Source organism: Scophthalmus maximus, chromosome 17 (assembly GCF_022379125.1).
Source record: "Scophthalmus maximus strain ysfricsl-2021 chromosome 17, ASM2237912v1, whole genome shotgun sequence".
In the NCBI taxonomy this organism is placed as follows: domain Eukaryota; kingdom Metazoa; phylum Chordata; class Actinopteri; order Pleuronectiformes; family Scophthalmidae; genus Scophthalmus; species Scophthalmus maximus.
The window spans coordinates 2,324,626-2,347,293 of record NC_061531.1 but is presented as its reverse complement, the minus strand read 5'-3'; the positions used below and the strand labels follow the sequence as shown (position 1 = coordinate 2,347,293).

The 22,668-nt window shown below is 39.8% G+C and overlaps 1 protein-coding gene across 3 annotated transcripts; it reads left to right on the top strand.

Annotated features, from left to right (window-relative positions):
- Positions 1-263: 263 nt before the first annotated feature.
- LOC118289032 (oxysterol-binding protein-related protein 7) lies at positions 264-17,037 on the top strand. Of its 3 annotated transcripts, none has more exons than XM_035615673.2 (23): positions 264-454; positions 1,709-1,921; positions 2,290-2,400; positions 2,518-2,571; positions 2,708-2,821; positions 3,065-3,232; positions 4,256-4,397; positions 4,484-4,602; positions 4,863-4,952; positions 5,077-5,233; positions 6,408-6,541; positions 8,760-8,852; positions 11,154-11,334; positions 11,443-11,517; positions 12,487-12,701; positions 12,810-12,947; positions 13,034-13,097; positions 13,195-13,273; positions 13,707-13,851; positions 13,952-14,102; positions 15,016-15,142; positions 15,388-15,510; positions 16,085-17,037. In XM_035615673.2, exons 2-23 carry the CDS (start codon positions 1,757-1,759, stop codon positions 16,191-16,193), a joined length of 2,754 nt encoding a protein of 917 aa, XP_035471566.2. In that variant the 5' UTR covers positions 264-454; positions 1,709-1,756; the 3' UTR covers positions 16,194-17,037. The 3 variants fall into 3 exon arrangements, with proteins under 3 accessions (XP_035471566.2, XP_035471563.2, XP_035471567.2); XM_035615670.2 differs by having other exon boundaries at positions 2,257-2,400; XM_035615674.2 differs by lacking the exon at positions 8,760-8,852 and having other exon boundaries at positions 265-454; positions 2,257-2,400.
- Positions 17,038-22,668: the final 5,631 nt, after the last annotated feature.

Here is a 22,668-nt window from a genome sequence, read left to right as displayed (position 1 = left end):
TGGTTTTCAGTCAGTGCTATAGTGTTGGATATTCATTGATTATGTACTTACGTGTGAACACAGCAGTTGTTGCTTGCCTTTGCAGGTAAGAATTGATGATCAAATACTATTTGGAGCGCTCTAACGTGACAGCAGATCAATTATAGATCTGATTGTCATGATGGCGTGCTGGCAGGCCTGTCTGGTCAGGTAGAGGGAGTATTGCTCTACTCTCAGCCCCGCCCAGATACCCGCTGGCTTAGATATGCACTTGTCAAACAAGCATCAGTCAGGTGTGGCATTGCTCTGTCTCACACAGAGGGGAGCTGAAGAGTTTTACAGAGGATAATCTTGTGCTGAAGGTAACGTAAAAGGAAAATCTTTTTTGTTTATTTTTTTTCTTGAGGAACGTCGAGGAATTTTTCCAGCTTTACAATTATTGAGGAAGCTTAAGTGATTTCCTGTGGACTTCTGGGTAAGCAGTTTGCGGAGACATCAGGCCAACAGAGGAATGTTTCTTTTGTTGTTGTGCTGCCAAGCCTTTTTTTGGTCTGATTTGAAGTGTGGCTGTTTATGAAAATTAAGTAAAAAGTGTTGGTGGTAATCGTGAGGCCAGAGTCAGGGTGGGTGATATGGTATGACATTTTACATCATGTTATATCAATGTCGGTGTATGTAGATTTAGGTTTTTACCAATATTGACCACAATGGCCTAAGTAACTTAATTAATAATGGTAAAGCTAAATCTCTTAAGGTTTACAAACGTATATCGTTGAATTTGTGTATATTTGTAATGTATATATTTGTTAGATTGTAGCTCAGGGCTGCATTTGAGTTCCATTTCTGGGAGGAGTTTTGGACCACACAAAGACGGAATGTTTTTCCAGAAACAGATGACGATACATTGATAAATTATCCAGTTCTTAACAAGTAGGAAATTGGGAACCCAGTTGATGTTTCATTCAGGATCGCAGCTGAATGGAAATGGAAGCCATCCCACTTTTTTTTTTTTTCTCAACATAAACGTGATAATGGCTTCCAGTCGCCAGCATCAAACTGCCCCAGAATCCAGTCAGGCTTCTCAAAACTTTACACTGGAATGTAAACGGCAAACTCTTCCTCTTACAGGCTGTTGTCATCTGCTGAATGTGAACAGGAAATACCTGCAGTTGAAGGGGGTGGTGCTTTTTTAATTGTTGTTTTTTTTCCAGAGGAGCAGGAACAGGCACATCAGGGCTCCAGACTAAGTGCTTTTACTAGGAGCACTGTAGTCCCTTACTGAAAATGTGTTAGGAAAAATTAGGAGCATAAGCAGAACATTTAGGTGCACACCTTAAATCGACCTGCTACGCAATTATTGGAATTTCCCCCCTTTTTAAACTGTAATACTGAATCTGTATCACGGAAAAGCGTCTCGCCATTGAGTGTGAGGTTAGAAGGTGATAAATTTGAGACACGACAAATGCTTCAGAGTACAACATTTTTTTTTTTACTATAGTCGAAATGTCAGAATAGTGTGGGGCTAAAGAAAATAAAATCATGGCTGTTCCTGCAAAGTATCAATCAAGCTTTTGTGATCGAAATTCCAATCTGTGTGCGTGCGAATAACATTATCAGCAATGTGTCACAAGTCACAGACCATTATGAGATTGTTTGACCATGTAAGTTAATGTGTATATATATTTGATAATTCTGTCTTCATGATACTAAATCACTTTTCTTCTTGCAGTCCCTTGAACCTTGCCATGAGAAACGAGCTGCCCTGAAGCCAGATTCCATGCAACGAATTCCTCATCACGTGAAACCAATGGACCCTCAGGTGTGTCCCCTCCCTCTGAACAGCAGCCAATCGGTGATCAGCCTTGATCGATCCCCTGCCAGCACATTCAAACCTGGCCACTCACGCAGCAGCAGCACTGGCTCCTCCAAACAATCGAAGCAGGTAACTCAAGCACAGACTCTTGGCTGTACTGTTGTTTTGTTGCTTACATTAATTGTTTCCTGTGAATTTGAATAGTTTTTTCGGCTAATTAGATTTAAAAGAATTGTGAACAATTGTTTGAATTTAAACAAAAATATAAAAAGTAGTGATACCTGTTAATTTAAAAGATCTAATAGTTAGTGAAAAAAAAAGATGATCCATCCAATAGAATTTTCTTAGTCTCAGAACCTTTTTAATTTAACGACATTCAGTCATATATTGGAAAGAAATTGTTGACCAACACCAAAGACAGTTTTGTTAAATGTGGAATATTATGTGATCTGGGTCTGGGTCAGTCTCGTAACTGGGAGGTGTTGGATGACCTGCAGCATCTGGATCTGTCCGCTGTTCCCGGTTCCTCGATGGACCTCAGTATCCCTGGGATCTGTGAGGGCTACTTGATGAAGAGAAGGAAGTACCCCCTCAAAGGCTGGCACAAAGTGAGCACAGGATCTGAACGTTTACACATTATCAATATTATTACACTAATTCATGGATGTTCAACACGTCGTCATTTAATTTCCACCTATTACTTGACTGTTATCCGTCCTTTTCAGAGATACTTCCTTTTGGAGAAAGGAATTCTCAAGTACTCAAAAACCCAGCAAGATGTAAGTGATGAAGAGAAAAACAGCTTCCTGGCCCCTCAGGCGTGAGCTGGTGTATCATTAAATTCATTCCTAATAGAGCTGTGTAAATTTGTTGAAAAGAGAAGATGTATAAAACTCACTTTTTGTTGGGTTTTAGATTCAGAGAGGGAAGCTCCATGGCTCTCTGGATGTCAGCCTGGCTGTCATGTCAATCAACAAGAATTCCAAACGCATAGACCTGGACGCTGGAGACAACCTCTACCACCTCAAGGTAGTAACCTACACGGTGCAGTTCACATGGATTTTATTTCCACTCAGGTGTTGAAAGGATGATAATCGACATAAAGCAGTGGATTTCCATTTCCAAAACTTTGTTTCAGGAGAAAGACATTTTCTGTATCTCATAATTCAGAGGATCCAAATGAAATTTGAATTAAAAAAGCAATGACTTTCTGATCATTCTGAAGTAAACATAACATCTATCACGTTCTGCTTGTTTTCTCCATTCTGTAAGGCAAAGAGCCATGATATCTTCTACATCTGGTTGACCAAGCTGTGTGCCCATCGCGTTTTTAGGAAAAACGAAGCAATGAGTGTCCATCACGGCGTCCTTCATGCTCTGTCCATGGGCCAGAGTACCCTGCCAGCCATGGCCAGCTTTGCCCAGACAAACAGAGCAACGGTCAGTAGAGAGTTAATGTCACCAGCTCCTTTTCCCTCAAAACCAAAAAGTAATTTTCCTTAATGAAGTAAATAAAAGTTGTTCCTCTTAAGGGTACAGCTTGAGATGTGGAAGTTAAGGTGCAGAATTTTCATATAAAAGATGACACCAAATCTATTCTCCACAGATGATACTTTTAAGGTTCTCTAACTTATGCTTTAAATTCTACAAAGATGTTCTACTAGATTTAAGTTATCCAGCATACTTGGCCAGGTCCTTCTATTTTTTATTTGTCCTTTTTAGTGCCGTCTATAAATGTCATCTCTCCTAAACCTTTTACAATCATGCAACTCCCTATTAGCACACCCCCACCTTGACACATTTTGTTAGTCCTGGTCAAGTCCATGCCAAACAATACGGTTTTTTAATTTTGGTTTAATCTGAGGAAGCTGTTGTTATGTTTACACATTATTTTATAACCATATATATTTAGCCTCAATTGGCCTTAAAAGGGAAACATTGGTGTACGTTGGACTTAAGGGCCTGTAGTTTAAATGTATTAATTCTAACCTGTTCAAGTCAAAACACCCCACACTTCAATTTTTAAAAATGATACAATTACAGTAAGATGTACAATTTTGGAAGGTTTCTACTTATATTTGTTGTATACCTTTTGCAGAGATGCCAGTTTAGTTAATCAGCCAATTAGTTAATTACATAAAGAGGTTTACATATATTCACACCTAATGCAGGCAGTTTATACATTTCATATTGACAAAAGAATTGGCTCTCTGGAATGATTTGACCATGGTTGAGCAGACATGATGCAAAAGTAGAAAATAGAAATAAGATATGTGACTAGAGCTTAAAAAAACTGCTCTTTTCATGAACAATCAATCATATTTTCAGTGAACTGATTAATGGCTTCCCCCAAAAAAAGCATACCACACAGACCTTCAAAAACTCCAGGCTACTCAAATGAGCCTGTTAACAGCAGTCGTTGTTTTTAATGTGTATATATCGGTGATGTGTTTGATTCTCCAGCCTCCTCACTTTGCCAGCTCAGCTTCCATGTTCCAAGCAGAGATGGGAAGCCTCGCCCCTGCCATTGCCTCCCACCCAGGGGTGACCCGCAAGGTGTCAGACTGGCTGCAGCAGACACACGACATTGATGGAACTACTAACGGTAAGAACAATCCGCAATCCTGATCCTCAGAGTGAATCCTGCATTAATGACAAGAAACATATATATTCTGACCTTCTGTCTGTCAGACCTGGCTCGTTGTCAGACAGAGCTGACCGAACTGGCTCAGCTAATCCAGCGACTCCACTGGCTTGAAGGAGGCCTGCCAATCACTAACACAGACCTGGACATGCGAATCAGCATGCAGGTAAGTGTTTTAATGATGATAAATATCTGAGATTCCTCAAAGTATTTCACCTGAAAAATAATATATAAGTTTGTATGAATCGTCTGACAATGTTGCTCTGAATAAGAAAACAATGGATTTTCAGCGTTCAAGTTAATTGGACCTATTCGTTGCATTAGAGACATTATTTTGCTACTTAATATTGGTCTACAAATACGTGTTCAGCAACATAATTTTAGTTTTTTGTGAAGAGCTATAACCCTGCTGGTCTCATATTTTAGAATCTCTCCCTGGAGAAACCCAAGAAGAAGACAGGGAAAGTGTTTGGTCACTCCAGGACTTTGTCCCGAGTTGAAGCCATGGGGGGAATGGTAGGACCAACTTTTGTACCTGACACGTATTTGCACTCTTACTATTCATGTTCATGTTATTTCCATCCTTTGTTCATCAAGTAGAACCACTTCCACCCATCTTCTCTGTCATTGTCGTCTCCAGTTCACCTCCAGCCACCTGAGCACCCATCCCACCTCTGGTTTGGGGGCGCCTGTTCAGTCTATCCCTGGCTACGTCTACTCTCAGCTGTCCAACCCTCAGGTCACCTCACCCGAGGCCAAGAAGCTCCACCAGGACATCTGCACTGTTTCTCAGAGGGGTATGGACCCCCCACCTATAGCTCTCTTTTTCTGACTAGGTTAAATTAAGCTAGTGTTTGATGAAAAATATTGAGTCGACAGGGTAAATATATTTTTCTCATATTCTGATATACAATAATTAAATGATATCAGTTTTACACGTTTCTCTTTCCCACAGAATTGGTTGAAATGGTACAGTGCCAAAATTATTTATTTATTAATGGGAAACGCTGAGCTTAATGGCCACCCAATATTTATTTGATCTGCATAAACATTTGAGCTGGGATTCTACTGATTATCCATGATCTCTTTAGAAGAGTCGAGCAGTCTGCAAAAAATAAGTAACGTGTCTTTTCACTCACATAAGTCTTAGGCAGAGTCCAGTCAGTAACTTAACCGACAAAGTTTAAGTGTAGCTGTAACAGAATTTACATTGATAAAAACTATGGCTGATGACTTGGTTATTTTAAGCTGCAGAATCAACGGCAGCTCCAAAAAGCTCCTTGTGTTACCTACATGTGTTCTACATCATTCTTAAGTACTAAAAATAATGAGGGAGAAAAAGTTTCAGAAGAGCTTCATTAGCGTTGGTGCTTAACCAGGTATTTAACCAACTACATGTAGGAGCTGTATCCAAAATGAAACCAGCTACCAAACCAAAGCCTAGATTTAGGGATTCACCAAAATGAAAATAGTTTTGGCCCAAACTGAAAATAATGAAACAATTGGCGGAATACTGAATAATCTTTCAGTTTTTCATTTATTTTGCCAAATATTCCACCATTGCATGAATTAGATAGCCTAAATGTGCTTTTTACTTTATTTTCAAGGAAAATAATCAATTACAAAAGTACAATTTATAACACTTAACATATTTTACATTCCACCAGACATTATACCAGCAAAAGCACTATTTAACTTAAAATGAATAAATTAGAATAAAATAAAATGCTTTTACCCTTTTGACTTTTTGATCGCATCATTAAAAACATTGTTAGGTAAAAATTATTCGGCGGCCGAAAACATTCGGTGCATCCCTACCTAGTTTTGTAGATGGATTGATGGTAGTCTTCGTTTTCTGACATTGAAAATGTCTAATCCAGTGCTGCTCTTGATTCCCTATTACCGGTAGCATCGGATATTCAACTGGACTTTTTCATTTACTTCCTTAATGTTCTTGCTGTTGTATTACAGTTCATTCTTCTCTCAAGTCCATTCATGATGTTTTATCCTTGGAGAGAGAGAGACTGCGGCAGGCTTGGACCGGCCCTGACCTGAAGCAGAACACCTCCCAGCAGCTCGCTACACTGTGCAGCACACTGTCGGAGGTAACGCGCGCACGCACACACAAAAACACACACAAAGACTACAGCTGGGATGCAATGAAACAAGAATCCTCATCCATTCAAAATCCAATTACAACAATGACTTGACATGAATACAGTAGTCTGTCCTTCACTTCTCTATTCACTCCTTCACTTATCTTCCTGGAATCCCAGAGTGAAAACACGTAGGTGGAAGTGAAAACATGGATAACCTGAACAAAATATTAGTATCGGCCTGCCAAAAACAATGAGGGCCAAGCCCTCGCTGTCTGTTAGAGGTGCTTTGTGAAACTGTTGAGCAGGTTTGGGCTGTTTCAAGGCAGGATAGGCATAAGTTATCACAGGTGTGACCTGACGGAACACACCTTGAGTCTTTCTCTCCCCGTTTCCACGGACACAAATAACAGCATAGTTGTCACATAACTGAAACTCAGCAGTTGCATCAGTCAAGAGGCTTGTTACATTACATTCATTTAGCAGACGCTTTTGTCCAAAGCAACTTACAATAAGTGCATTCAACCATGAAGCTATCACTCAAAAGTGCAAGAAATAATAAGTACATAAGCATTCATCAAATAGGCAAAAAATGCTTTGTGCTATTAGTAATTAAGTGCACATTTTTTTGTGTTTAATATAATAAAGGAGTAAGGTGCAGTCTGAACAGGTGAGTTTTCAGTCTGCGACGAAAGCATTGAAGGGATTCTGCTGTCCTGATGTCAATGGGGAGCTCGTTCCACCATTGAGGAACCAGGACAGAAAAAACAGGATTTAGATGAGTGGTGGCTGCCTGCCCCTCGCAGTGAGAGAGTAGCAAGCGTGGATGGGCTGGGGTGTAAAGTTTGACCATTTTCTAGATGTAGGAAGGGCCTGAACCATTCGCAAGCATGTTAATACCTGCTGTCTAACTGACGGCGCTTGGTAACTCTTGTTTGGTGTTGCATGAAGGTTTCATCTTGGCTGCCTGCCTTTTTTCTGTACATGCTGCATGTCGCTGTGTTTGAACCAGTGTTTTTCTGCCTTTGAGCTTTTTTTCCTTGTTAGTTGCATGGCAGCTGGCTGTCACCCTTCTCACTTCATTCCTGTTCTCTTTGCTGCATTGAGAAGTTAAAGACATGGGGGTTAGCCAGGCAGGGAGGATTAAATGAAAAATACTGAGTTGAAGGATTTAAAAGTAGGTAAATAAATAATTATTATAAGATAAATATCGGTCCAATAGATTAGACTCAGGACATAGAACCTGAACCTGAGATTCAACTGTTGTGTCTGTTGTTGTGAACACACCGTTGTCGCGGTTGGCTATGTCTTTACTTTCGCTGCTCCACAGCTGATCAGCTGTTGATACAACACTGAACGTAACGCGTGTTCAGCACTGCGCTTTCTTGGTCCCTAAACAACACGCATGACAAGTGTGATACTGAGAAGATGAGCGGTTCTCGAGATACGACTGAATGAAACACGCACGCACGCTCTGAGCTGAGATATCCACGGTATTTGGTTTGTTGATTTGTGAAAATGTGAATGCCAATTACGTGCCTTTTGCCAATATTTTGTAGGCAGACTACATGTATGTGTTACATACACATCAACATGTCTGATTTAAGATTATAAGTGCATATAATGTATTTTTACTTTAGATGCAGAATATTTGATAAGCTTTGTTGTGTGAAAAGTACAACAAAACCTTCCTCACTCAAAATAAATGAAAATTTGAAGTTAAAACCCTTTGGGTCAGAACTGTTCTTTGTTTTTGTTAACAATAGGGATGTCAAATGTTGGGGATAGGGATGTTAAATAATTCTTATTAGCCCACTACATCTGAGCCTTTTTACACCCATGGGTGCATATACCCTACAGTTATCAACTTATTTTTAGAATACAAAAATGTGAATTGTGAAATTGTTCTCCATATCGGGCATGAGAAGCAGGTAATTATTGGTAATCGGTATCGGCTGAAATCCATATCGTGCATCCTTATTTAAAGGATGGACTATTGCAGAAAAAAAACACGGCCTGACCCATTTAGACATGTTATAAATGTGTAAGCAAGGATGCAATTTTATCCTATGGCCAAGTCAGACAATGGAGTGACACGTTGATCAACACCACATGCTGTAGAGTCTGCGTGATGATGTCGTCATTTATTTTTGACCTTCTGTGCTTCCTCTTCTTGTGTCCTGCATGGCTGCTCTGTGTATGTGTGCATGGCCGTGTATGTGCATAGCTTGACATACAGTCACGTCTGACCAAAGTCCACTCGCTTTCCCTGTCCTCTGACTCTACTGAGGAATCCTTCTGCACTGTCCGTCCAGACCAGGTGTGTACTGCATTGTGCTTTTGTGTGTCTTGAAGTATGTCTCTTTGTGTTAGGGCTGCAACTAACAACTAGAGCCCGACTGATATGGATTTTGGGGGGTCGATATATAGTCAATGATTCCTAAGATAGGGTCATCAAACCTTTATGACAAAGAAATGTATTTGAGGCTTGATATTTTTGTTTAACCATAAACTTGATCATAAATAAAAAGAAAACACAAATACAACCAAGTATATAGAACTTGAATTAAGAGAATAAACCTAATTTATTTGATCTAAAATGTAAACATGGATGCACACTTTTTTTCTGCATTGTTTATTCTGTACAATGAAAGATTTTGTATTGGTAAACATAAGCACTGATACAGATGTCTGTCAAAGGCTCATATTGTTGGTTAACCGATACATCGGTCAGACTCTACTATCAACTATATTGATAATCGATTAATCTTTACATTATTACTTTGAGCAATCAATTACTAATCAGATGAATGTACAAAAGCTATATTTCATCCCTTCCAGCAGTTTATTTGAAAAACAACTTGCTCATCTTCTTGTACAATGTTCTTTCAAAGAACTTGCAAATTGAAACAAAGAAAATGTATATGCTCAAGGTTCTGTTGTGAAGAAAAAAAAGGATTCACTTCAGTCTCTGCATGATGAATGAAATATTCCAACAACGTTTTGTTATTCTTCGGTGTCGCTTCTACCTGATTTCAGCTAATGCAAATTATGAAGAATTTGCTTGATATATGGATTGATAGATGTTAAAGATCAGTTGCCAAAGGCCTGCTGGATGTGCCACTCTGTGACAGATGGTTGACCCGAGGCCTGGCGTCTCTGTCAAGCCACAGCTGACGAGCTGCACTTGGCTCAATTATAGCTGCATTTACACTAAACCTTCCAGCAGGTGTTTTTTTTTTATTTAGAACGTGACCGCTGTGAAACAATCAGAAAATAACATTTTGTGTCATTGATTCACAGCTTTGTGTTCACTATGGGCGCTCGGTCTTATCATTCAGCCTACAGTGCTCTCGACCACTGCCACTTTCTCTCTCTTTCTCTCATCATTGATCCCAAAGATGTGCCAACTTTGCAAAGATTTTTTACAAACAATCTTGCATATAGGCTTTTGAATAAATGTGTAATAGTAATAATTAGATAGCATAATCCTCCAAGCTCAAACCTTCTAAGCAAACACCATTACTCTCCAACAGTGTCCGTGAATGTCTCTGTGCCCTTTAGCTTTGGGATGTTTGCCAAGTTACAATAACATTGCCCAACTAAATGATGTTGAACTTCTCTGCCAACTATTTTTATGTATTTAATCGATTAGTTGTTGCAGCCCTGGTTGACTTGATCCGCTACAAGCCAATACAAATGAAAAGCATCGGAATGGTTAAGGCCCTGCGTGCACTTGGTATATATTTATTTATTTATTTATTTTTGCCTCACCAGTTTCATAATATACTAAAGCTTTTTTACACAATACAAAGGATCTAATACTTTGTGCTTTGCGCCGTTGCTTCATTACTGTGGCGCTCTTTGCCCTGCGGTCACTTAATCTCTCTCACAAACACATTGACCGTCTTTCACAGTGACGGTGGGCTGCTAAAACATCCATAGAGTTTTACCATCCTCTGCAGACAGGCAGAATTCAGCATAAACTCGGTAGAGTTTGCTTTCACTGTGCATTCACGTGACAAATGTACAATTCATACACAAGTATTAGGGGTGTTGAAATTAATCCTTTCTACGATGCATCACGATGTGGACTAAGACGATGCTGCATTGATGCAGTGACGGACCATAATTGATTATTGACTACTGCCGTGACTGTTTTTCCGACCTGCCCTTCACAGTAAAAGTCCAACTTAAAATCACTCCATACTTTGCTGAGGCAATCCAAAAACAGATTCCTAATAAAATATATATCTGACTGCTTTGATTCATTGATGAAAACGTAGCCATGATGTGCAGTAATATTGAAAATGGAGGATGCATCGTGATATCGAATCGTTGACTGAATAATCTTAATCGAATTGTGAGACCAGTGAAGATTCACACCCCTGAGAAGTATGTAGATTGCTGGTGGGTAGCACTAGTGGGAATTGAACCTTGCATCTGGCTGTGTTTATGCGTTTGTGTCTGTTTTGCATATCTCTTGTCTGTGTCTCTACATGTCCGTTAGCTAGTGAGCTGTCTGCACTAATTACTTTGTGGACATTGTAATTTTTTTTTCCCTGCATTAATTCTCTTCCTTTCCTGGCTCTCCCCCTCCTCTTCTGCTCCCCCCCAACAGAGAACGCCATCCATGGGTCGTCACAGTCACCGTGCGCCCTCAGTGGCAGATTCCATGGCAGAGTATTTTGACGCCAGTGAGGTGATCGTGTGCGAGAGCTCATCGGAGGCCGAGGCTTCGGATGAGTCGGGCCTGAGTGACATCACCACCACCAGCAACTCTGAGCCAGAAGAGGGACACAGTGAGTATTAACACCACCAGCAGCAGTCAGATCCTCCTGCACAACCACCACTCCAACATGACAGAAGATGATTTGAATGGAAAGAATGACACTCCTCTCCTCCTCCAGCCACTGCCACCCTCAACTACAGAGCCAGTCTGAACAACACTCCTCAGAGACCCAGCCCAGCACCCACCGATACTGGTAACTACTGGCAACTACTGGTCACGGCTTGTTTTGACTCATTTCTGTTGAATGAGTGCAGTGATGCCTGCTGTTTGCTACTAGGTCACCAGTTTTGGCTCCTCAGTACTGACACCATACTCGGACCATGTTCTCGTAGATGATTCACATGTCTTACAAAATTGTAGTGACACTTCCACTTTTTCATGCACATCATTTACAGTGTTAGTGACCTAATGTGTGTAATTAATGACTTCAAACTATTTGGGTGAAGTTTGCCAACTGGGGTAGTAAACAATATTAATTGAAAGCAGACGTAATATCATTAGTTCCGTAATTTGGAAGCGTGGCTCACTTTAATTTATTAGTGATGCAAGATGCTGCTTCCTGGTGGCACATAATATGCGCAGCATATCACACATCACACCGTTCAAATGTATCTGTAAATGTGTTATACTGTACTAAAGGTCAAGAGTGTTTACAACTCTAATTACATCGTTACCTGACCCATATGTTTGTGTTTAGAAGGGGACGTAAAACACAATAACTATCGATGGAAATGCTGAACAAAATTGCTTTTCCTGTGTTTTCCCTGTCATTTCCTGTTTGTTGCCTCGAAGTTGCAAACCCAAACAGTTGTTTTTTCTCGATTTCATTTGGCTAATGGTAAGCTATGGTTTCTGTCTTCCACCTCTGGACTCCATCGAGAATGTCGTCATACACTTAAAATAACAATCCAAGCCTGTCAGTGGCAGAAAAAACTGCAATTATCCCTAATGAAGAGCTGCCCAGGTTTACAAAAGGCAGGGAATCACTGCACTCAAGATGTGTTGATGCAGTGGTCAACTTTACAAAACGGCTAAAGAAAGAGACATGTTTGGACTTTCCTTTATTTTTCAATGTGTCTAGATATTTAATGCTATGTTGTTCAGCTAATGTGCATCTTTGTCTCAAGATTAGATTGTACTTATCAGTGTTCCTGTGATCCAGGTCGTCGCACCGCCCTTCCTGCCCCAGCAGCTGACAACAGCCACATTGGCATCATGACCATCCTGTACAACAACATCGGCAAGGACCTGTCCAGAGTCTCCATGCCAGTCGCTCTGAACGAGCCACTGTCTCTGCTGCAGAGACTCAGTGAAGAGCTGGAGTACTCTGAGCTGCTCGACATTGCCAGCCGCATTGACGATCCATATGAGCGAATGGTGAGTTTGGTTTACTGAGATCACCAACCAGCTGAAGCCGAGATGCAGTTGAGCTCAGTGCTAACTTCATTACCGATTTGTGTTTTTTAAAAATGTGTATGTTGCCAGGTTTACGTGGCCGCATTCTCCATCTCTGGCTATGCCTGGGCGTCCTGGAGGTTTCGCTCCAAACCCTTCAATCCTGTTCTCGGAGAAACATACGAGAGTCACAGAGAAGACCGAGGCTTCCAATACACCAGCGAGCAGGTAACAGCAGGAAGAGGAATATGTTGACAAAAACCTCTGCATCTGGGTTTAGAAGAAAATGTAATGCTGTTATTTTCATTTTTCAGGTCTGCCATCACCCACCTATCTCTGCCTGCCATGCAGAGTCAGAAAACTTCACTTTCTGGCAAGGTAGGAGCAGTATCCCTGCTAGATCCGCCTGTTCTGAATGAGCATCTTTCAACCTACAACTCACACCGTTTGCTTCTGTTGGTCTGTCTGCTCTCAGATCAGAGATGGAAGTACAAGTTTTGGGGGAAATCAGTGGAGATCCTCTCTTCTGGAATGGTCAATGTTGCCCTGCCCAAGTGAGCCACTGCTTCCCTAAACACCAGTCACACAGTACAGACACACAATAGAGAACAGAGGCAACAAAATGGCACGTGGTAGAGCGCATACCTCCGCCAAGGCTCGACCGTCCCTTTAAATTTAATTAAGCCTTACCAAATTGTCATAGAAATCATTCCTCCAAATATGCGTAGGTGTTTTTTAATAAATATCTTTGTATTATTCTTTGGGAAATTCAATCTCACAATTTTAAAGAAAGTTAAAATAAAAACTTGAACTGCCACTCAAGATCTGTCTTGACCCAGGTTTTGAATAATCATGCTAACAAACCAATCAACAAAGAAACAAATGGAGGCTGAAAAGTAAGCTCCTTGGTTGAGGTAAAAAAAAAAACACAAAATAATTAACTCACCACCAAGAAGACAAACCTTTTTCCCGGTTTTGTGTCTGTAGGTATGGTGACCACTATGAATGGAACAAGGCAGTGACATGTATCCACAATGTGCTGAGTCCGCAGCGCTGGTTGGAACACTATGGTGAGGTGGTCATTAGAAACATGAAGAGCGACATCTGCACCTGCAAGATCACCTTCGTCAAGGTCAGGACACACTCGCTGTCCCACCTCACATCTCTATCTACTCATGGAAAAGGCAGTCATGCACGTGGACTGTTCTGACCTTTTCCTCTTTGTATTCTAGTCTCGATACTGGACCTCAGATAACAGTAAGAATGAGGTGCAAGGTGTGGTTCTGGATCGGGCTGGAGAGGTTGTCCATCGCTTTGGAGGCCTCTGGCATGAAGGAATCTTCTGCGACACCCTTCCTACACCAAAGTGCATCTGGAAGCCCAGTGAGTGGCATCCTGTCTTGACAAATTCCACTTTGATTCTATGTACAGTGATGTATAAGTTAAGCGGTCAGGGTAGTCAGTTAGTATTTGGACACTCACTGATTACACTGCCCCACTGCCCCCCAATACTTAATTTTCTTTCCAGACATAAAAACCACTTTGTTAAATTTTTTAATGTATCCACTACGTTTATCAAATAGATTCCAATTTTTAAAATATTATCAACACTTAGTTGGACATTACATTTATAAATATTGTCTGCTCCGTGCAGCAGCAGGGCAGTCACATCACACTAGTACTAGTAAGAGGAGAGTTGACCGACGAGGAAGACGATTTGGTGTTAAAATGAAAAGCAGAAGGGAGAGTGCCAGGTAGAGTTCTGATGTTCCACTAACCAAGCGAGGAGGTGGGATTGCTTGCAGCGCTGCTAATGGCCATTATGTTATGGGAAGTATAAAACATTTCATCATGAAACTGTCTGAACAAAAACGATTGTGACAACCACCACAGTCCAGATAATTAATGGGAAACACTGCACACACCTTCAAGTGCAGCACATGTAAAATGTAAAGCTCTACAGACGCACATACTGTCCGGTTGTCATGAGTTCATTACCTAGTGGGGAAAAACAAGTGTTTTAATGAAGTTTGGGAAGAGCGCTGTGTAACATCCACAACCCAATAGGTGTTGAGATGTGGTAACTGGACATAACATGATTCACATAAACCAGTAACTTGAAAATCTTGTCTTATTGAATATATGGAAAGAATTGACAGATACACAGAAACAAATACATGGTTTGCAAATAGGTTTGCTCCGCAGACCTCCCACTTTTATATCTTTTTTTTTTTTTACTTCTGTCCACATTGTCCAGTGTTCACCTTTTTGACACTCAGTGTTATTTCCTGTGTAGACGTACAGCCTGATGATCACTCCCAGTTCTACGGCTTCTCACAGTACGCCAGAGAGTTGAATGAACTGACACCGGACCTGAGGGCTGTTCTCCCACCTACTGACACCCGATTCAGACCAGACCAGAGGTACAGACCAGAGTTTGTATTTATCTAAATTGAAACATGTCTTATTGCCCTTTTTGCCTGTTGCACAGCTTACGCTCAGGAGGAAGAGTGGGTCGGCATGTGGAAGTGTGCTTTGGCAATATTTGACCCCAATGATGTACACAATTTGTTTGTTAAGGAAAGTGCTGCATGAATGTGACTCTTTAAGAATATGAAAGCTAATGCTCCATTTATTATTTACTTCGTGCCCCGCTTCTGTCCATTAGGCTTTTGGAGGAGGGGAAGGTCGCAGAGGCAGATAAAAAGAAGGATGAGGTGGAGGAGAAGCAGAGGGAGAGGAGGAAGGAGATGGCCAAGAGAGGGGAGGAGCACACCCCCAGGTTCTTCAGGTGAGGAGCTAATGATTCATATGTAGGCATTAGAAACTACTTAAACCTCATCCTTTTTTTTTCCGGCAATACTATAGAAGTGCTCGGGACTCGTAAGAGACGGATTAAGGCTGAGCTTAAGTCCTTGGTATTAAAATACTTGATTCCTACATTTTGTCGTCATCTCCAGGTTCACAAAATCTTGTCTTTATGGAAAGAATTGGCAAATATACATAAACAAATACAATGTTTGCAAAAAGGTTTTCTCTGCAGACCCCAAACTTGTATTATCTGTCCACATTGTCCAGTGTTCATGACTCATCTCGTTCCGTAAGTGATTTCAAACAGTTGACTTGTGTTTACAGAAAATTTTAAAAAGACTATTTGTAATTTATCTGCTTCACTTTAGTACAGATGTGATGTATTAATTTGTTATGTATTTTTTGTCTTCCCCTTTGAATATGGCATGCAGTTTCTCCTAGTTTCCTGTCTTCATCCCAAGCTACCTGGCCGTAGTTTCATCCAGTGTTGTACTTCACAGAAGTAAATCCTTTTGAAATGTTTAACATTAAGTTTTCCTGGTTTGTGTTCTCAGGAAAACTGTGGACGAGGCCGGCAGAGAGGTTTGGCTGCACAACGGAACCTATTGGAAGCTCCGCAAAGAGCCCGGATTCTCCATCACGGAGAACCTGGACCTGTGGTGAAACACAGCACCAGCTGTATTGTGAGGCCCAATCACAGCAGCCACACATACACGCCTGCTGCTGCCATTATTGCATCTGTGTAGAGGAGAGGGTTGTTTGAAAGCACACATGAACCTTTCGTCGAGGTGAGGTGCCACAATGGAACAAATGAAGACTTAAGCAGATTTAGCCGGATGTCTTAGCAGCCTTTCACCTACCTCTCACAATAACTGAGACAATAACCATAAGTATCTTGATTAAAAAAAATCCCTTTTTAACCCTTTATCGCTCTCCTTGAGAAAATTGTGGGTAAAAAATTGTTGAATTTTTTTTCAGGATTTAGGCCTCTGTATCATATTTATGGGGAAAATGTCAGATTGTATGTTAAACCTTTTTTTTTTTTAAATAGTTTTGACATTTCTATAAAAATATCTGTGATCATTCACTATTTTATGACAGTTGTGATGAGTTCAGAAATGGCTTCAGAAGCATGTTGTCCTACTGAGGACTCCAGAACACATGGAGGATTGCTTCTGGTGCTTGTGGTGTGTAGTGGGTGAACCAGTGCTGTCTCGCTTCCTTTCTTAGTGGGTGTTATTGTACAAAAACTCGTTTTGACTTGTAAAAATAACTTGCATTTAATTTTCTGATGTTTTGGTGTGGCACATTGGTAACATTGTTTTTTTGTTGTTGTTTTTTTTTAAGTGTCCTTACGCTGGCCTGCTCTCAGTTGATGGGATGAAGTATTTTTATTGATGTTTCAACACTGGATTTTAATAAGGAAAAGAGACTACTGTTTAATCACTGTCAAATGTTTTTTTCTTTGTTTTAGTTTTTTTGTTCAAATAAAAGATTACATAATCAAGTGTTGTTAAACAATTGTTCAACCTCTGCAAATACATCAAGTTGTTGTATAAACCTGTTCCCATTATAGTTTCTTTAAGACAGAAGAGAAATTCATCTGATTAAATTATTCTCTACATGTTGGCTGATTAATAAAAAGTCCTATGCCTGAAGTTTGACCTCTGTTGTTAAAAAAAAAGTGGCTTGACTTAAGAGCAGCTTAAGAGTTTGGAGATTTAGTCAAGGCAGCCAGGTGACATCAACATCAACAACAAAAATCCTTCATCACAGCAGAAATAATGATACTGCATCATTTCATTACATCAGCCTCCCTCACTCCGCAATCAGATTAAGTTGGCACTGCTCTCAACATTTCCTGCTGCTTCACAAAAGGTTTGAACTGGAGAAATGCAGGATGTTTTTTTTACTGAATGGTGGGAAAATTTGTCTTCAGTAAGAATGAATAACTGAATTGAGTATGCCTCAAATTAACTTTTTCGTTTGGAGTCATCTGAAGTCTAAAATTGCCACAGTCAGATGAGATGGGCGATGATGGCAGAAGTTCTTTTGGAAACAAACAAAATGCCTTTAGGGCAAAAAAAGGCTACAGCTTTGGTCTTCCTGTCATAGATTTGTCCATTATTTCTTTATTACTGACAGTTTTAATAATAAGTTGTACCTACAGATCTGGGAAGTAGAGCAGTCGGTCAGAGAGTTGAAAACCTATCTATGGTCTTTTTAAACGTAATTAGAAGTGATCAGGATGTATGTCTGTTGTTCAGGGCACCACTTATCTACATTTTTTGTTCATGTCAAAAAACAGCTGGGACTAGTATCAAGTGAAAAAGCCAACTGCTCTAACGGATCATGAATTTTGAGGAACTCTTTTGAAAGACTGTATGGGTTTTGTTGGACATCATGGGACATTAAAATTATTTATGCATTGATTTTCCTTCCTTATATCTGTTTTTTGTCAAGTTTCCTATGTTATCCCTTGTTTGTTTCATTTTGAATTTGTTATTTCCTGTTTTATTCTGATGTGTGTCTACACTTCCTGATCCCCTTTTATATTTGGTGCCTTTACTTTGCCTGTGTCTCCTGCCCCTGTGACTGTCTGCACCTGTTCCTAATGTGTCTCACCTGTGTTCAATCTTCCCTTGTGTATTTAGTCTTTGTGCTCCCAGTCCTCGGTATCTGTTAGTCTGTGTGTATAGCTCCTGGGGGCTATTCCAGGAAGCAGGTTTAAAAAAACGTTGAACTTAAATCTGAACTCTGACTTGATCTACTCTCAGATGGGAAACAGAAAAGCAGAGCCGAGTTAGTTAGATCAACTCTGATTATCTTCAAACGGAATTACGCATGCACGCGCCGAAAATAAAAAGCTATCATCAATGGATCTCCGATACTACAAGTCACCATGGCAACCTAGGCCAAAACAAGGTCCTTCTACATCACGCCGTTAGAGTTGGAGATACTACTTATGGAGAAAATAAGCACATTCTAAGAAAGCTGAGCATCACAGCTGAAGCTTATGAGGAGAGACAGTTGGTGTGGGAGAGAGTTACTGCCTGAGTCAATATGTAAGACTGAATAAAATAACCAATTGATTTGAAAACATTCTGATATTTTCTCCGTAAATTTCTTGGCTTAGATGCTGGTGTAGTGGTTAGTGATGCTGTCTAGTGCGCAGGAGGCTGGTATTCAATTCTTGTTGCTCACGCCTGACAAACGTGAGATGTTATTTACTTATTTTTAATTTATGTTTCAATCCCACGGGCACAAAAATAACGTGGCTGCAGCTGAAAATGAATTATAAGAATATAGTGCAGATAGGTAAAGCATATGGTTATAATCAGGTTCCACATGTTAAACAAAGAAAACATCAGTACCTATTTATAACTTGTTGTACAGAAAACTCCTGTTCGAAAACAATCTAAGGGCAAAGACTTTGCTCTGGTCAGAGCTTGTCCACGATATTATAATGCTGGAAATAAGGCCGGAGATTATTGCTCAAATATGTGATAGATTGTGAGAGAAACGGAAACGTTCTACTAAGTAGTCGTCGGGGAATGAAAGCAATGCGTCTGAAAATCCGCTCTGATTTGAGGCTACTAAATTAATTCTGCTTCCATATCTATCGGTTTTAGCAAAACCTGCTTCCTGGAACAGGCCCCTGGTTCAGGAAAGGGGAAAAGTTAAGGAGAAACTCTGCGTTTTTTTCTACAGACCCCTGTTCTGTTCTGCGATGCCTGTGGTTATCTGTTTTGTAAGTCTTTTTTTTCTTTTTCTCATCTCTCATCTCATCATCAACCGCTTATCCGGGTCGGGTCGCGGGGGCAGCAGCTTCAGTAGGGGGCCCCAAACTTCCCTTTCCAGGGCCAAATTAATGATCTCTGACTGGGGGATCCCAAGGCGTTCCCAGGCCAGTGTGGAGATATAATCTCTCCACCTAGTCCTGGGTCTACCCCGAGGTCTCTTCCCAGCTGGACGTGCCTGGAACACCTCCCAGGGGAGGCGCCCAGGGGGCATCCTTACCAGATGCCCGAACCACCTCAACTGGCTCCTTTCTACGCAAAGGAGCAGCGGCTCTACTCCGAGCCCCTCACGGATGACTGAGCTTCTCACCCTATCTCTAAGGGAGACACCAGCCACCTTTCTAAGGAAACCTACTTCGGCCGCTTGTACCGGCGACCTCGTTTTTTCGGTCACGACCCAGTTTTTCTTTTCTATTTATTAAACTTTTGTGGAGAATATTAAAAATCTCAAGACTCCACCCTACCTGCAGCCAGCCACTCCTAATTTGACCACACCCCTAAAAATACAAAAGCCGGCCCTGCAGCCCTGCAAACCCTCTTTTCCCTCCAAACAATACGGGCTGAATAAAGGACACCTCAACAGAGGTGAGTTCAGATGGACTTTTTACCTAAAAAATGTTTACTTAGTAATTCATGGCATATATTGTTTGAATGTTAAAATGTTTGTTTGATTATTTTAGATTCTAGAATTTAATTGAAATAACTGAGAGAAAATGTGCAATGCCATACTGTGGATGCATTAATGATGTAAGTCCAATCCAACTCACTTTAGTATTTTTATTTGCTTGGAATTTTTATTATTTCATTGTATAGAAAAAATATTCCATCCATCAATCCAATCACCTGTTACCATCTCAACCTGCCTTTGATCAAAATAAACAATTGGAATGGCTTCTGGATCCTGTGTTTAAATGTGCACCACATTAGATGTTCCCTGAACCAACACCACCATCAACAATAAAGTTCTTTATTACAGAGTGGTTAAATTGATAAAGATCTAAACATTTGGGAGGAATGCCTCCATAATGTCTCCTGAATTTTTTAAAATATATTTAGTCCTTGTACTACTGCATGTACAATTTATTCATATTCAATATATACAGTCAGTGTATTATTGCACATTGTTACTATGTACACCAGTGCACCTACAACTCATATTTACTGGATGTAACTAGACTCCTGAAATAAAACTGTTCATGTAATATATTTACTTTTAAAAGTATTAACATAAATTTTATCATTTTCATTTTGGTCTTTGGTTCTTAGGATATGCTTTAACAGTTGATTTTGGCATTTGAGTTTCACCTGCAGTGACAGAGGCAGAAGTTTAGCCTGTAAGTGTGTACAGCTGAGGCTGATCAAAAACCAAAATATTTAAATATTGACAAACTGAACAATCAGTCAGAATTCATCTTCAGAGTGACACAAATGCATTTCCTATCAATCCATTAAATAGTAATTGTTGTTGAGATAATTTTGATGGGACTAAAGTGGTGGACTGACCGACACTGCCATTGCTACACTGTCTGAAGTAATGAAACTAACATCTAAACATCCTGTGCTTTTTTATTAACTTGAAAAAAATGTACTTTCATTTAGTGAGTAATAACATTTCATACTGCTGTTTATGTTTAACCCCTCAAGTCATTTGTTTGTATAGTTTATCAATCTCTACTCAAATACTCTACTCATTTCCACATCAGTATAAGCGCCATACATAGAGTAAGAAGTAGTTTCAATGACTCCACAGGGAAACCTATGAATTATCCAGAGTAATAATCTACAGGTAGATCAGGCTTGGGTTGTGTGATAATGTGAGAACTATGAATTGAAATGCCATTAATCTCCACTTTACCGGGCAGGGGGAACAAAATCAGAGACAGATGTCAACACAAGTTAAGCCAACATGAAAGTTTATTCTTGACCTTAAATACTCATCTGACAAAATCTACTCCAACATTAATAAATGTACCATCTTTTTTTTTCCTGGAGCTTTCAGATGTATCACATCGCTATCATTAGCAGAATTGGCTAAACAGGATCTTGAAACTTCAGGAACAATGTGGAAAACAAACCCTCTGTTTGTACTGTATCTGGCGTAATGCCAGATACATTACATGTTTATTAATTCATTAGATGAACCAATTATTTGCATCTCAGGTCAAGAGTCTTGCAGGATTGATCCCCAGTTTCAAAATGTTTTGACTTTTTCTGGCAGTTTTGACCTGTGTGTGGCAGTGCTGAGTAGCTAATGATAAGGTACTGAAGCTGGTATTGAAACTACTGTATGTGAAAGTCTACTGTACGTACCCTTACTACATTACAGACAATACAGAGGTCAAACTGTGACCAGTTGCTCCTATCTTAACATGGCCGCTTGATGAGGACTTGACTCTCTACACATTTCTGAGGGATTGTAATGATCAAATGAAAAGAGGTTGTTTTCCCTTCAAAGGTGATCTGGAGTCAGTCTGTCATTCCATAGCTTTTGGTTGGCTTTGGAAAACTCAATCAGTGAGAATTCGTCCAGCTAGATTTCCCAGCAGCCAGTGTGTTTTTCCATCCACAGAGAAATGTTGTGGTGCAATGTACTTGGGCAAGGCAGTGAACATTTGCTTGAACACATTGTAAATCCATCTTAACAAGAGCCATGTATAAAATCTCTGCTTCCCCAGGAATTACTCACTGTCATTATGATTTATTTTCCTTTTTTTTGTGTCAATAATAGATTCTATCATTTTTTGCTTAACAAGTTTGGCTTTCATCCTAAAAAAAACAAACGGCATCAAAATATCTGTCTTTTTGGCACAGTAGGCCACGTGTTATGGATACGGAACGATATGAGATGACATCATCTTTATTTTGTACTATAGTACTATTAGGAACCTTGCAGGGTAAAGTCATGGATGTGGAATGTTTCTAGTGTAAAAATGTGATATGAAGCACCATTTTAAACCATGTTGCAATTTCAATAACAGAAAATTTCAAGTAAGATTATGGAATTCGGAAACAAATAAAACTAATATCAATTACTCACAAGACCTGTCTTTTTATTCTCATAATTCAACAGTATGATTTAGTGTAAGTAATTTATATTTATTATATAATTTAAGTATCTCATTATTATCAGATATTAAGTCATAATTCATAATGATTTATAAAGTGGTTGATAATTCTTAATTATCAGATATTATTGATGCATATCTATGTTAACCAGATAAAAAATAATATCATTGATTTTATCAGATGCAATTTCATTATCATGAACCCTCAAATGATATACTTACAATTTTGTGGGGGTTTTTTGCTATTAATCTGATACATCATAAATTATGAAT